Source organism: Eptesicus fuscus, chromosome 15, assembly GCF_027574615.1.
Source record: "Eptesicus fuscus isolate TK198812 chromosome 15, DD_ASM_mEF_20220401, whole genome shotgun sequence".
NCBI classification, from domain to species: domain Eukaryota; kingdom Metazoa; phylum Chordata; class Mammalia; order Chiroptera; family Vespertilionidae; genus Eptesicus; species Eptesicus fuscus.
In genome coordinates, this window is record NC_072487.1 from 52,462,928 (window position 1) to 52,478,499 (window position 15,572).

The 15,572-nt window shown below is 53.5% G+C and overlaps 1 protein-coding gene across 2 annotated transcripts in view; it reads left to right on the forward strand.

Moving 5' to 3' along the window:
* TMOD1 (tropomodulin 1) overlaps positions 1-15,572 on the forward strand; it is a 74,748-nt gene that overhangs the window by 49,584 nt on the left and 9,592 nt on the right. For both annotated transcript variants that reach the window (XM_054727110.1, XM_054727109.1), the window contains exons 5-8: positions 1,608-1,697; positions 2,567-2,697; positions 4,411-4,518; positions 6,546-6,689. In XM_054727110.1, coding sequence (XP_054583085.1) covers positions 1,608-1,697; positions 2,567-2,697; positions 4,411-4,518; positions 6,546-6,689 — 473 coding nt within the window. The remainder of the gene's footprint in view (positions 1-1,607; positions 1,698-2,566; positions 2,698-4,410; positions 4,519-6,545; positions 6,690-15,572) is intronic.

A 15,572-nucleotide genomic window follows, 5' to 3' on the forward strand; every position in this document is an offset into this window, starting at 1 on the left:
GTCCTCCCCTCCTGCTGTAGTTAGTGCTCCAGGCAGCCAGAGTAACACACTGAACTCGAGTCAGGCCAGCTCATGCCCTGCTCAGGCCTCCAGTGGCTTCCCAGGCTGCACCTAGAAAAAGACACCCGAACTCCTTACCCAAACCTAGACCACCCGGCAGGATCCCACCTGACTATGGAATACAGTCTGCTCCCAAGCGTTGTTGGGACGATTCAGGGGGATGGTGTCAGGCGGAGTCCCCCACTTTGACGGCCCCTTGAAACCACGTGGGAAGCTTTTTATGAAGGCAGATATCTCGGCCCTCGGCCCCAGAGATGGTGGTTTAATTGGTCTGGGGAAGGCCTGAGTGTCAGGAATTTCTAAAGATTCCCCAGTGATTCCAATACACAAACAGACGAGAATGGCTGATGTGCAGCGTGTCCTCTGGCCCAGAGCGAGTGGCACCCCCGACGTATCCAACTTCATCTCAGCCCGCTCCTGGCCCTGCACTCCCCGAGCCTAGGGCTTTCCCACCCGCTGTTCCCTCTGCCCACAATGCTCTGCCTTCCTTCTCTTCACTGGGCCAACACGAACTCATCACTCCCATCCCATTCTCCCAGAACCGTGGTCGGCAAACTGCGGCTCGCGAGCCACATGCGGCTCTTTGGCCCCTTGAGTGTGGCTCTTCCACAAAATACCACGGCCTGGGCAAGTCTGTTTTGAAGAAGTGGCGTTAGAAGAAGTTTAAGTTTAAAAAATTTGGCTCTCCAAAGAAGTTTCAATCGTTGTAGTGTTGATATTTGGCTCTGTTGACTCGTGAGTTTGCCGACCACTGTCCCAGAGCACACTGAGCTTCTCCCTTACCACACCTGCCTTACACTGTGCCTGTGTTTTTAATTGTGTGGGTCCCTGCTTAGCGGCTCTGTCACCCGCAGACAGTAAGCTACACGGGTGGGGACCCTGTCTTTCCTGTTCCCCGCTGTCCCCCTCGCCCCTGGAGCTGCACACATGAGATCGGCACTCAGTAAACGTTAGTGAGTGAGTGGATGAAAGAATGACTTGCGCACAGGTGTGATGTGGTCAGATCTGCATTTCCAGAAAGATGTTTCTGGCTGCTCTGTGCTGAAGCTGGGGGGTGGGGCCGGGACACCAGCGGCTACACAGCTGGGATAGTACAGCCAAGAAATGGGAGAGCCTCAACCAAGACAAAGGTGATGGAGCGGGAGGTGGGACCCACGAGAGACACTGGTTAGAAGGGTGGGGACTGGGTGAAGGTGCCTGGACTGAGGTTCTAGCCCGAGGGACAGGCAGGGTGACCAGATGGAAGGAGATCCAAAGGAAGAGGCTGTTGCTGGGGAACATGAGTTCTGTGTTGGCCACGTTGGGTTGGATGTGTCAGTGGGACATCAGGGGACATCTAGGAATCTGAGGCCGGGGACTAGAGAAGTGTAGGCTGGTGACAGAGATTTGACATTCGTGCAAATAGAGGCATATGACATTTAAAAGTTTTCGTGCATGAGTTCCTTGCCATTTCTGGGAGCAAGAATTTCAGGGGTGTGGAAGGTCCGTGCCCGGGAGGCTCTTCTGTCTGAGAGGGGCGAGTCATGGGCCCTTCCGTGTCCCCGCAGCTATCCTGGGCATGCACACGCTCATGAGCAACCAGCAGTACTACCAGGCGCTGGGCAGCAGCTCCATCGTGAACAAGGAGGGACTCAACAGTGAGTATGCAGCCCCCCTCACCCCTCCTCATCCCCCCAGCGAGGACACCTGGGAAGGGAAGTCGTCCTCATACTGTTTGCTTCCTCCCACTCCTGCTCTTTGGCTCCTGGCAGAACTTTTACATTTTTACGTCGCCAGATCTATCCACCTTTTCCTTTTGCTCCTCCGGGGCTTACGTCTTGTTTACAAAGGGCTTCTCCATCCCAGTGTTATTAAACTATCCTCCTGTACTTCCTTCTAAAAGTTGTAGAGGTTCACTTCTTCTATGCAACTTCCTAATCCACCTGGAGTTCCTGTTTGTGTGCGGTGCGAGGCGAGATCAGATTTCCATTTTTCAATGGATACCTCATTGTCCCAACACCGTAATGTATTTGCACAGCGTCTTCCCACCGCTGGTGTGGGACTCCACCTTGATCCTACACTTCCGTGCGTCCACGTGCGTCTGTCTGTCTCGGGCGCCTCTCCTGTTCCACGAGTCCGTTTTGTCTCTTCCTGTGCCAATATTGCACTGTCTTCATTGCCCCGGCACCTTGTTCCAAGCTGGCGTTTGGACCCAGAGAGAAATGGGGGTGCCCAGAGAACCACGAACACACACCCCCCGTAAGGCTTATATATATGTCTCTCCCACCCAGGCTTCCTTTCATCCCCACAAGAGCCCCTGTTCACAGGCTACAAGGCGAGGACCCCGAGGTGCAGAGAGTTTTAAGGAAGTCACCCACCCACTTCTTGCCGGACATTAAAGACAATCCAAGCAGGGCCCACCCCCTCCACCTGTCCCTGAACTCTGCTTCCTCCTGGGCATGCTCGTGTGGAGGGAAGGTGACCCCTGTGTCTCTGTCAGACACCCCCCTTTCATGGGTCACTCTAGGTGTGATTAAACCGACACAGTACAAGCCTGTGCCCGACGAGGAACCAAACTCCACCGACGTGGAGGAAACGCTGGAGCGGATAAAGAGCAACGACCCGAAGCTTGAAGAGGTGAACCTCAACAACATCCGGGTGAGTCCCCATCTTCCCACGGCACCTGAGGGGGCAGCTATGGCCTGGTGTCACCGTGATGCCCACAGCCGGCTTCGCAGCACAGAGAGGGCGGGCCTGTGTGGGCTCCGGGCCCCTCCGGGTCAGGAATAGGGGCAAAACCTTGGGCGGGGGTCAGGGGGTGTGGACAGTGCAGACGAGCACATCCCGCGGCCCTGGTTTGTTTCCGAGGACTGACATCGGGCCCAGATGTTCACCCCAGACCAACCCAGCTGCCGCTCGGGAAACCCGCCCTGTTACTCAAAACAGAGCCTCTCTGAGAGAAAATCGTGAGCCACACACACTTGGCTGCGCAGGCTCCACGGCTGGAAAAGCCCGGTGCCCACCAGGCCCGCGGGGTCCCCCAGCCTGGGAGGCGCCGCCCGGAACCACCGCTGCGCTGTGTCATGCTCCCTTCAGCCTCGTTCTGCAGCGGAGAGGGGGCTGTGGGCCCAGAGGTCTGAAGCCGTACGCCACGCTGTCAGCCATCTCTCTCCAGGCGTTTCCCGTGTGACCCCCACGGGCACAGGAGGGACAGATGGACAGGCAGCCCTGTGCTGGACAGGCTGCAGGGGAAATTCAGAAGCAGCCCAGCTGCCCGCCCACCTGCTCAGCCCGGCGGCCAGGAGGATTGGTTCCGGGAGGGGGTGGCAGCAAGACACGAAGCAGGCCCCTCACTCCGGGCTCCTCTTTCCTTTCTTCTCCACTTTCTTTTAAGTGACTGCCAGCCCCGCGGCACAATCAGATTGGAAACCTGCGTCCGGAGTGTTCTCCCCCACCTGCCTCCCAGGCTCTGTTCCCATGGGAGCTAAAGTGACGCTCTGAAATGAGAGATCCATTAAGACACAGCCAGGGCCTCCAATGCCTGCCATGTGCCGAGAGGGAGACACTGGCCCGGTTCAGATCTGTGCATCCTGGAGTGGATGGCGGCTCAGAGGGCATGGGGTGGGACCCCGCCCCTTCACTGTGGGGCCTCCGCAAGGGCTCGGCCTCCCCAGGCCTCATTCTCCCCTCTGCACATCAGGCAGCTGGACTAGATCAGTGTATTTCACCTGCGGAAATAAAAAAATATATGTATATGCCAGACCCACCCCCCTCCCAGTTTCTAATTTTATTGGTCTGGAGCAGGCCCGAGCTTCAGCATTTTGTAAAAGTTCCCAGGAACCTCTGTTGTACGTCAGGGCTGAGACCTCTGGGACAGATTTCTCTTAAAGATTATCTAGGGCACCCCCCGCCCTCCCCCCCAACACACACACACACACACACACACACACACGTTTTCCAGAATCAGGCCCAGAGAAGGGAAGAGCCCTCCCAGAGTCACCGAGCAAACCGGAAACATTGCCACGTGCTGGGGCGGAGGCCAAGCTCCTGCCCACCCCGCAGCCCAGGCCCGAGTTCTTGGCCCCACACTCCTCCGCACCCACTGCCTTGCTTTTTCCTCCTCCTCTGGTCTCTGTGCACACAGAGGTACGGGTGGGCCCTGTCTGAACTTCCAGGAAGGGTTTCTGTCCATCTGTTTCGAGAAGGTTCTCCCCAAATCCCAGCTACGTGGAGCTAAACCGGAATCCTTTGCCCAGTTAGCTTTTGGGTCAGAGATTTGCTATAAATCAGGCTGCACGTAGGTGCACCCATCTGCCTGCCCAGCCTGCCGCTGGCAGGGGCCGCTGGTCACTGCTGCCTTTCTCTCTGCAGAATATCCCCGTTCCCACCCTCAAGGCGTACGCAGAAGCCCTGAAAGGCAACTCGTATGTGAAGAAGTTCAGCATCGTGGGGACGCGGAGCAATGACCCCGTGGCCTATGTATGTACCTTTCTCTTCTGCTGCCTGGAGGGTGGGTGGCACATACACAGGAGGGTTGGTTCTTGTGGCCTCGGGACTGGCCATCTCCCACTGAGGAAGAACCTCGCGTGGTGTGGTGAGGGGCACTGGGCGAGAGCCAGGAGAGGACGTGGGCAGAATGGTGGGTTCCCAGGCACCACCAGTACGTTATCCTCATTCATCTCCACCAGCACCCCTGGTCCCGGAAGGGCAGGCCTCCCCACTCTGCAGATGAAGAACCTGGGGTGCAGGGAGCTCAGGAAACTTGCTTTGTCCAAAGTTGCAGAGCAAGTGGAAGGGGGAGCTGAGATTTAAATGCAACTCACGTGGGCCCTACAGCTGGATCGCTGCATTCAGCATGGTTTGGACAAGGGCCTGCCCCACACTGCACCTCGGTTTCTCCATCTTTAAAATCATTGTCTTCCTCAGTGGGTCCTGATGACCAATTTTATTCATTGGGTGTTTTTTTTTTTATATATCTTAAAAATACTGTGGTTCAAATGAAATTGTATTTATTATAAAGTAGCCTTCAATTTTTTCTTTTTACACATTCAACACAAAGGCGGATGTCAGCCCGTCCGCACCAGTATACCCACTCTGGATACTGGGATGCTCTGGGCCGGCTGGTAAATCAGGCCGCTCTGTATGTACCCCCACCGCCCACCCCAGCTCTTCTCCCACCCACCCCTGACCCCCAATTTCTTCACTCTGGTCCAGCAAACAGAGCTGACACCTGGCATGGCAGTGCCTCCGGCACCTGCTCAGCCATCAGCGTGTCCACTCGGATCAGCCTGTGGACTTGCCTGTGGTTATTAAATATTTTGATTGGCAGGCCCAGGCAAGGGGGATGCTGGGAGAGAACCCAGACTGGGTCCCTCCCCTCAGGAGGGTCACAGAGAAAGCTGACATGCGCCCTGGGGGTGCACAGCAGGGCGAGCTGAGCGGGGGGAGTGATGGTCTCAATAAGGAAGGCTTCCTGCGAGTGAGCCTTGCGTGGGGTCTCAGCAAGCAGGGGCGGTGGGAAGGGCACTCCTGGCTCAGGTCGCCATTGCAGACAGCCAGGCCCACGGGTTGTATATCCTGGCCTGTCAGCTGCTGGTTGGTGTCTCCTTTCCTCTGAGACACACTGTTTCCGCCAGCCGCTAATTACTTCATTTCCTCCAGAGGCGCTGCCCCAGGCCGAACTCCGCCCACACGTGCTGGGGCTACCTGAGCCCAGTGGGTGGTTCCCAGGCTACCCTCTCTGCTCTCTGCCGCTCAGACCCAGGGAACAGCGGCTCCATGGAATCCCAACAGGGAAATAGAAGAGACAGTGAGAATATTTGGGGAGGCCTGGACTCCACCAGTCGCTCAGTGGACAGTGATGAGGACCTGTTCCGTGCTGAGCACTATGGGATGAATGCAGTGATTTCTCAGCCCCCAGAGGGTAGAAAGTGTAATGGCAGAGACAACATCAGTATAAAAACAATCTAAACCAGGGAATAGCAGTGCCACGAAGGATTGTGGATAAAGTCCATGAGGTTCAATAAGACAGGCCACAGCGAGCTGGCTGTGTCAGGAAGGCCCCTCTCGAGAAGGGGGCATTGAAAATGGCCTTGAAGGACGGGGAGGGTTTGGATGAGTGAAGCAGAAGGGAAAGGGCATTCCAGTCGGCAAGGACAGGATGAGCAAAGGCTACACAGTGGGAGAGCGCTGGGTGTGCACGGGGGCCTGGGAGTGGCCCTGCCATAAGGGAGCAGCGAGAGCTGAGGCTGAAGGGGAGAGGAGAACCTGCCTCCAGTAGAGGCTCCGGGAGGGGTTTGGGAGCCATGGCAGGGTGGAGGGGAGGAGAGACTGTGCTTGGTGAAGGGAGTGTGGCGAGCCTGGTCCCTAGCTTGAACAGCAGAAGTGTACTAGGGGCTCTTGCTCCTGGCAAGTTTCCCTCGATGGTTTAGGTTTTACCCAAGAGGGGCGCCAGCCTTGCTCAAGGCGACGCACAGGTAACCCTGGCTTTTCTCCCGTGGCCCAAGGCCCTTGCGGAGATGCTCAAGGAGAACAAGGTGCTGAAGACCCTGAATGTGGAATCCAACTTCATTTCCGGAGCCGGGATCCTGCGCCTGGTGGAAGCTCTTCCATACAACACTTCCCTGGTGGAACTGAAAATCGATAACCAGGTAAGCTGAGCAAGGGTCTCCTCGAGTCCTTCGCCACAGGACGCTCGCCGTCCTGCGCTTTCCTCCATGCTGCTGGAGGGAGCAGGAGCTGCTGATTATAAAAGCTACGGAGCCCAGCTTCAGGGGACCTCCACCACGCTCATCCTCCTTCTCCATTCCCACCAAGGGCTCTGGCAGCTTTCGCTTGTGTTCCCCTAGTGACGGGGAGCTCACTCCTTACCCGGCTACCCTTTCTTAGCTCCCATAGAAATTAGCTCCCTTTACTAGTAAGTCCTGTTTGTTGGGCTTAATTCTATTCTGTGCTACACACAGGACACATCTGTTGCACAGATCTTATAAACCATTGGAATCTTCCTCTCCAGGCTAAATATCCCATTTCCTTCCATCACCCCCGCCCCACACTCAATGGGTTTTTGAGTCTCCTTACCATCGAAGTTACTCTTTGGGTAAATTCTGGTTTGTTTTTATCCTTATGGGGTTATCGTTTCTCTATGACTTCTGTGATTCAATCATTTATTTTCAGGGCAACTCTTTCAGTTCTGACTTTGAAAACAGAGCTAATAACCATATCTTACAGGTTGGATATCTTATGTGTTACATGTGTTGAGGGTCCATTGTGGGCCAGGCTCCGTGCCATGCACCTGACACACAGCATCTCTGATTTTCCCAACCTCCCTGCAGGTGGTGGGTACTCTCCCTCCCACTTTGCAGAAGAGAAAACAGTTCAGAGAGGCTCAGGCAAGCAACATGCTCAGGGCCACCACGTTCATGTTTTAGGAGCCAGGATTTGAATCCAGGACTCGGTGACTCCAAAACCCACCCTCCATCCATTACGTGTTAAAACACTCTCACACTGTCTTCTTCATGGTGTGTGGATAGGGAGCTTGTGTTTTCTACATGAAAATGTTTGCTTTCTGGTCATACAAATGTGTGCATAGGAGAAAGATGGGAAGGAAGTACAGCAATTATAAGTAGTGGTTCTCCCTGAAGGAGACATTTATCTCGATTGTAAACCGGTTCAAACAAACAGAAAAGTGCGTGAAACTTAAACGCGCAGTTGAACAAATCACACCGCGCTGGTGACCCCTGTCCAGGCCAAGAACTGAAATAGCACCAGGTTCCAGAAGATTCCGTGGGCCCTTGTCCATCAGAACCCCTTCAGAGCTCTTCACAGTGTGCTCCCTGCTTACTTTCCAACCTGCACGTCTTCGCTCCTGCTTTTCTCCCCATTGGAGGGTCCTCCCTGCCCCCACCGCGTCTCTGCCTGGAGAGCGCCTCTCCCTCTGGATTCAGCTGCAGCCCCTTCCTCTCCCACTGGGGTTCTGGAGCCAGCTGGACCCAGCGTGCCAGAGCTGACTGCACATCTCTCCCCAAATCCCCTTCAGCGATAGCACCTCGGAACCTTGAAACCCCCCCTAGCAGGAATGTTTACACTGGAAATTGGGCCCCCAGAGCGAGGTGGGTGCTCCCCGCCAGTGTTCTCCTAGGACCGTGGTCAGCAAACTGCGGCTTGCGAGCCACATGCGGCTCTTTGGCCCCTTGCGTGTGGCTCTTCCACAAAATACCACGCCCTGGGCGAGTCTATTTTGAAGAAGTGGCATTAAAAGAAGTTTAAGTTTAAAAAATTTGGCTCTCAAAAGAAATTTCAATCATTATACTGTTGATATTTGGCTCGGTTGACTAATAAGTTTGCCGACCACTGTCCTAGGACGTTGGCTTCCCTGTGAGGTTCTCAGAGGCTGGTGCTGTGTCTGTGTCGTCGCCATCTCAGGGCCGAGCTCAGAACCTGGCCCGCAGCGGTGCCTGGTAAGCAGGGCTGCCCTGGATAGCTGTGCGTGTTCACCGCACCATGAGCAGGCAGAGGTCGGAGTCTAACCCGCATTCTGCTCTCCGAGACTCGGGGTGGGGCTTTGTTCCGCAGAGAGGGTCCTTTTCTCTAACTCATGTGAAACGGCCGCGTGAGCCCTGGCATGTGAATCTGCTGCATTGGACTCCTTGCCTCTCTCACGTGCCGTGGCCTGGCTGCTGCCATTGCTGACCCTGCTTATTGGAGGCAGGAGGGGCACAGCAGATGGAACGGAGGCATGCAGCAGGCTTGGCAGCAGCTCTGAGCCAGGCCCGGGATCAGCTGGTCATGTGACTTCAAGCCTAGCTGTGCAAGGAGTCAGGGTCTACCCAGCGTCAGCTGAAAACTGACACCTGGGGCAGAATGCTGGCCAAAGAGGGCCCAGACCACTGGCCTCAGGGCACTGTGATGGCAGCTGCCAGGGAGTGAGCTGCCCACCTTCCTTCTCACTACTATTCCCCCAGAGCCCAGAGATGGAGCATCACCCTCACCTGGTTCACTTCCCTGAGCCTCACTACCTCCCTTGTAAATGGGGTAATAAAATCTCCACTTCTGAGGAGATGACAGATTAAACCTAAATAATAAAGAGGTAATATGCAAATTGACCCACACACCATAACACCATCACAAGATGGCTGTGCCCACAGTGGAGGTGGAATTCCTGTAACAAGCAATCAGCAGGGACCTGAGGCTGCATGGCGCCGGGCTGGGGCAGGGGACCTGAGTCTGTGAGGGGATCTCAGGCCGTGCCCCCCTCCCAGCAGGGCTTGACGGGGGACCTCAAGGCACATCCTCCACCCCGGTGCTGGGCCAGGAGACCTCAGGCCATGCCCTTCACCCCAGGCCAGAGGGACCTGAGGCCATGCCCCCCACCCTGGCGCCGGGCCGGGGGACCTGAGGGTGCAGTGGGGGACCTGAGGCTGTGCCCCCCACCCAGCATGTGCCAGGGGACCTGAAGCTGCGCCCCCTGCCCGGTGTGCACCAGGGGACCTGAGGCTGCATCCCCGGCCCGACGAGGCTTGACAGGGACCTGAGGCTGTGCCCTCTGCTCGGTGGGGCTTGACGGGGGTGGGGCCGGCCAGGTCTGGGTCTCGCGCGATTTCGAGGCGCATGCGGGTGGGCAGGGACTTGACTCTGGGTCCTGCGGCACACCCCAGACTCTGACAGGAGGAAGATTTTTATATACACTTTACTAACTTTCATCTCTGACACGTCTATTATACAGAAAGGGCAAATAGCAATATTAAAGTATTTCCTCTAATTAATTCCCTTTCAATGTGTGCAAATTTTGTGCACCGGGCCACTAGTGTGGTCAATAACTTCTGTAATTACTCTAGAGGCAATCTAGGGAGTTCACACATTATTCAGAGTTAATTTCCTGAGCAGGTGCCTCAAATCCATTACATCATGTAATGCTCACACAGACTGTGAGTGGGTGTTGTAGATGAGGAAACTGAGGCCCATGCAGGCTTTGTGACCTGCCCAAGGTCACACAGTAAGTAAGTGGCAGAAGCAAGATTAGAACCCAGGTCTAGGCGACTCCAAAGGGTATGAGCTGTGCCTGTCTGGGCTCTTGAACGCTACTGTAGTTTCACATGGCCCTCGCTTGGCTTTTCTCAGCTGTCCATTCCTTTGGTGTGAGGCCAGAGCATTCTCACACCTACCCCCACAGCCTGGGAGCCTCATTTTTGGTTTCTGTCAGCATTTGGTGAGTGCTGGCTGCACCCCAGAGCAGTGCTGGGCACTGTGTGAATGAGGCTCTCATGCTGCCCTCCAGGGATTCTGTGCTGCATAGGAAGCATAGAGCAGGAATGACCATTAGGTGAGGCACTCCAGCAGGCCACAGACTGGGCCCTGCCGTCCACCGGAGTGGGCAGTCTCAGCCAGGAGCAGGCATCAGGGAGGGCTTCTTGGAGGAGGTGAAGTTTGAGATAAACCTTAGGGTGGACAGTATCTCAGAATGTGAAGTGAGGCCATGGCATCTCAGGTGCAGGAGTCACACAAACAAAGAGAAGGAGAGGGAGAGTGAAGGAGCCCATCCAAACGTGATGAATGGTACCCCAGGAGGAAGGACAGACAGGGAGTTGGGAGTCCAAGGGGCTCTGAAGGAATGCGGAGGGAAGGTGGGTGGTAGACTGCCCTGTGCACCAAAGTTGTGCTCGGGGAACATGGTTCCCTGCTGGATGGGAGCGGGAAGAGGGCATCTGGGCCTGGGAGACCAGAGGGGGTGGGATGACCTCCTGGATGAGGGCACCTGGAGGAAGGGCTCCCATATGCTGGAGTCTGGAGACTGAGTGGGATCCGGCAGGGGAGGAGGAGGACTGGGAGGAGGCCTGTCACGGGGAGGGGGCTCTGCCACCCAGGCTCTAGGGAAGGCCACCCATGCCTCTCACAGTGCGTTAGGAGGTCTGGGCATGGCGACTGCCTCTCATCAGGTGCCCCGGCCCCTAGGCTTCTGGGGAGCGTGACCAAAAGGAGGTGGTGAGTGGCATGCGATTTATTCCTCGTTCTTGTTTAGTCCCCGAGGCCTTCAGAGGCGGCAGCCTTCTCCTCAGCCCTTGTGCCTGTAACCTGTGTCAGTGAGTCGCTGCTCTCCTCTCTCCTTATATGGCCAAGGAAAGGGACGTGGGGCCTTCTACCCGGTGACAGGAGCCTCCCGGGCCGGCTCAGGACACAAATTCTGGAACCAGGACTCTGAGGCTCTTTGTTTACTCGGCCAGTCTTCCTTTATCTCCAGACTCCGCTCTGCTGCTGCGTGAAGTTGCCCAGAGCCAGCAGTGAGGGCTGGAGGGGCTGGGAAGGCAGTGAGCGTGGGAGGGGGCAGAGGGGCGCTGACCGGAGCTGAGGACGCTGAGAAAGTGGCAGTCCTGCCCTCCTTTTACAGGCGGGGAAACTGAGGGTCAGAGAAGGGATGAGACTTGCCCGAAGTCATAGATCAAGTCAGAGTCGGAGCTGGGTTGGAGCGGAGAGGTCCTGCCTGTCAGACAGGCTGCCTGTCTGGATGGACAGGGGAGACCCTGCAGATGGGGTGTCTGCAGGCCCCGTCTACTCCCAGCAGGTCATACCCAAATGGGGGTTCTCTGGGCCTCTCAAGTCACCCTCCTCGCTCCTGACTGGGCTCCCTCCAGCAGGCCCTTCCCAGGACCCTGAGGGCCCAAGGCGCTCTCCCTGCCCCTCTGAGCAGACAACACCTGAAACACGACCCCCTCCCCAAATGAAGACAAGTGCAAGGTCCGGGGTATTGGCTGGATTTATCACATTTCATTCCAATGTTTGACAGTGAGGATGTGCTTAATATTTTGAAAAAAAAAAAAAAAGCAAGTGGATTGTGTTTTCTTGTTTTCCCCAGATTGGATTATTTTCCTAATGAAAATAAGTTTAGAAAGAAAATAAAAGCTACACTGGAACAGAATCCTGAAGGGTTTCACACACGGCGACACCCCTTACTTTTAGATGACACACTTATGTCAGCTGGCTAACCATGCTGAGTGAGACTGAATATACTTCTGGTTTTGCAAGGCGTGAGAAGAACACTTGAAAACCAAAAGAGCAAGACTTGTTGACTAACTGTGTTCTCTGTGTTGTTCCTTATCCATTTACCTCCGAAGCAGCAGCTCTGGGTCTGTGCATCATTTTCACGTCTGTATTTTCACTGTGATTTGAAGTAATTCTGCCTGGAATTAACTAAGTAATCCAACTTCAGTGAGAGGACAGGCCTGTGTCACTGTTCCTTCACCCACATGCCAATTGTGTTCCTTTACTGACCTCACTTCTCAGGGAAAAATGAGATAAAATTAGTGGAAGTGAGAGAAAAGATACATGGTGAAGAGAAACCCTTTTCCTACCCAGGTCAGAGTGAATTAGACTAAAGATTTGTGACAACCACCGTCTCGCTCCGTGTCAGGTTGCCACTACACTCTGTCCTGAAAAACCAGGAGCTTCCCAGACAAGAGACAGCCTGACCCAAAAGATGACCTGTCTTCAGATCCCTGACACTTAAAATCAAACAAAGGATCAAGGCCCCCTTCTGTTCTTGCTGTGCAACTCGGGGAAGTCACTTAATGTGTCCATGGCTCAGTTTCCTCATCTATAAAATGGGAATAATACTGATACTCAACCTACTAGCATAGTGAGAGGATTTAATGTGTTGATCCTTCAACCATGTAGTATTCTCTCAATCAAAGGGAGGTGATATTTCTGTCGTTTGTTACACTTAGTTCTTGGTGGACAGGTGGGGTGGGGAGAACCGACTTCTGGGAGAGATTCTAGCTCATGCAAAGAACAACTTTTTACCTCCTTTCTTTCTTCCCTTATTCCCTCCCTTTCTTACTTAACTTTACTTTTTTAGTGAAGTGTAACATATATAGTAAAGCAAATATGTCTTAGAAGGACAGCTCAGTGGATTTATACATGTATTCACCTGTGAAATCCCCACCAAGATCAAGACAGAATGCCTCCAGCAGCCCAGCAGGCTCCCTCATGCCCCTTCCCAGTCGATTCCCTCCTAATGCAATCACATCCTGCTTTCTTTCACCAGAGATGAGTTTTGCCTCTTCTTAACCGTCAGATCAATGGGATCACATGCATGTACTCTTTTACATCTGGCTTTTTTTTGCTCAATATTACGTGTGTGCAGCAATTATCTATAGCTGTGTAACAAATTACCCCCCAGAATTTAGCAGCTGAAAACAATGATCAACACGGGAGCAAACCGCCCATATTCAAATCCTGGTCTGCACCTGCCTAGCTCTGTGATTCTGCGGGAATTTCTTAATACCTCTGTTCTTCATGTCCCTCACCTGTAAGATGAAAGGTACAACAATAGTACATATTCCATAGGTTCCTAGTTAGCGTATGTAAGGTGCTTATGACATACAATGATCACTAACTAACAAGTATGTGAAAAGTAAGTAAGAACCAGAGTTTTAGTCCTAACCTCATCCCCATGGCCTCTTCTCTCATCTCTGAGATGATCGAGGCCTTCTAGTCTCAGGGTTCCTGGAGAAAAGGGGGAGGGCCTGAGAATGAAGCAAGTACAAAGCTTGTTAAGATGCTTGCATATTTTCTATTTTACTCCTTAATGTAAAATAGTGGTTTTGGTCCAAGATTAACATGCCAGGAAGATTGGCCACAATTATCTAAAAGAATCCTGTATCTTCTCTCTCTCTCTCTCTCTCTCTCTCTCTCTCTCTCTCTCTCTCACACACACACACACACACACACACACACACAGAGACATCTGCGTGAATCTCAGGGATAGCGGATGCGAGTTTGAGAATGTGGGCCTACAGGGTCCTCTGAAGTCCTTCCAGCCCCAGGCCAAGGTCAAGCCTTGGCTCTGTCAGTAAGCAGAGGGAGCACAGTCCAGCTTCCATCTATAGGTGGGCTCAGTGTACTCATCTCTAAGACGGGGGTGCTAGTTCCTGCTGCCCAGCCCACCTCCGCAGGATGTAGGGAGGTTGGATGGGGGCAGTCTGCATTGGGGTGCTCTGTACTCTGGACTGAGCGACCTCAAGGGCCAGCTTTGCAGAAGCAGCCCTGGCAGCCCCTCCAGTCAGGGAGGACCTGCGCTTCTGCGCTCTCTCAGACTAGGCCAGGGGTCGGCAAACTGCGGCTCTCGAGCCACATGTGGCTCTTTGGCCCCTTGAGTGTGGCTCTTCCACAAAATACCACGGCCTGGGCGAGTCTATTTTGAAGAAATGGCGTTAGAGGAAGTTTAAGTTTAAAAAATTTGGCTCTCAAAAGAAATTTCAATCGTTGTACTGCTGATATTTGGCTCTGCTGACTAATGAGTTTGCCGACCACTGGACTAGCCCATCGTGAGTTTGCGAGTTTGCGAGTTTGCTCAGTGCTCTCCCAGCAAGTGCCCGCAAGGGGAGGCCAGGCTTCCAGCTACAAAAGGGGGACAAGGGGGGGGGGATGGGCTGCCAGGCCAAGCCAGCCAGAGCGCAGGGCTGGTCCGAGTCCTCTGAGGACAGGCCAGAGCTCTTCCCAGCCCTTTCAGGAGCCTTGCCAGACAGTCTGGCGGAATTTCACCAGCGGCCCTCTGCTTGCCCTGATCAGCGGCTCAGCCCCATCTGAACCCAGACAAGCTCTGGTGAACTCAGAATAACCTGGGAGGAGTTCTCTGTCAAGATTTCAACCACAGTTCCACGCTTGTCTCTTTGGATGCTGGGCTGATGTATTATCTCAGCCCTCCTATGCATCGAGCCCATTCCTGTTTCCTCCATTCAATTCAATTCCGTGACCTTGACCTAGAGCTCCTGGGTCCTCTGTGCCATCCAAGGGCTCACAGTCTAAGACAGCATCTCCTCAAGAACTTCCTGTGATGATGGGAATGCTCCGTATCTGCAGCACCAACTTGGTAGCCGGTGGCTATCGCACACTTGACCTGTGGCCAGTGCAACTGGGGAACTGGATTTTAAATTTTATTTAATTTTAATTATTTAAATTTAAAGTTGAATAAACAGCCCAGTTTTAAAATGGGCAGAATATCAGAATAGACATTTTTCCAAAGAAGACCTACAGATGGCTAATGGGTACATGAAAAGATGCTCAAAATCATTAATCATCAGGGAAATACATATCAAAACTGTAATGAGATATTGCCACACACCGGGTAGAATGGCTATCATCAAAATGACAAGAAATACCATATGGGCTGGCAAGGATATGGAGAAAAAGGAGTCCTTGTGTACTGTTGGTAGGAATGTAAATTGATGCAGCCTCTATGGAAAACAGTATGGAGATTCCTGAAAAAAATATAAAACTACCATATGATCCAGCAATCCCACTTCTGAGAAAACACTAACACTAATTCGAAAAGATACAGCATGTACCCTCAGGTTCACTGCAATTGACAATACCAACACATGGAAGCAACCTAAGTACCCATCAATGGATGAATGGATAAAAAAGGGGTGTGTGTGTGTGTGTGTACACAATGGAATATTATTCAATCATAAAAAAGAATGAAATCTTGCCATTTGCAACAACATAGATGGACCTTGAGAGCCTTATGCTAAGTGAAATAAGTC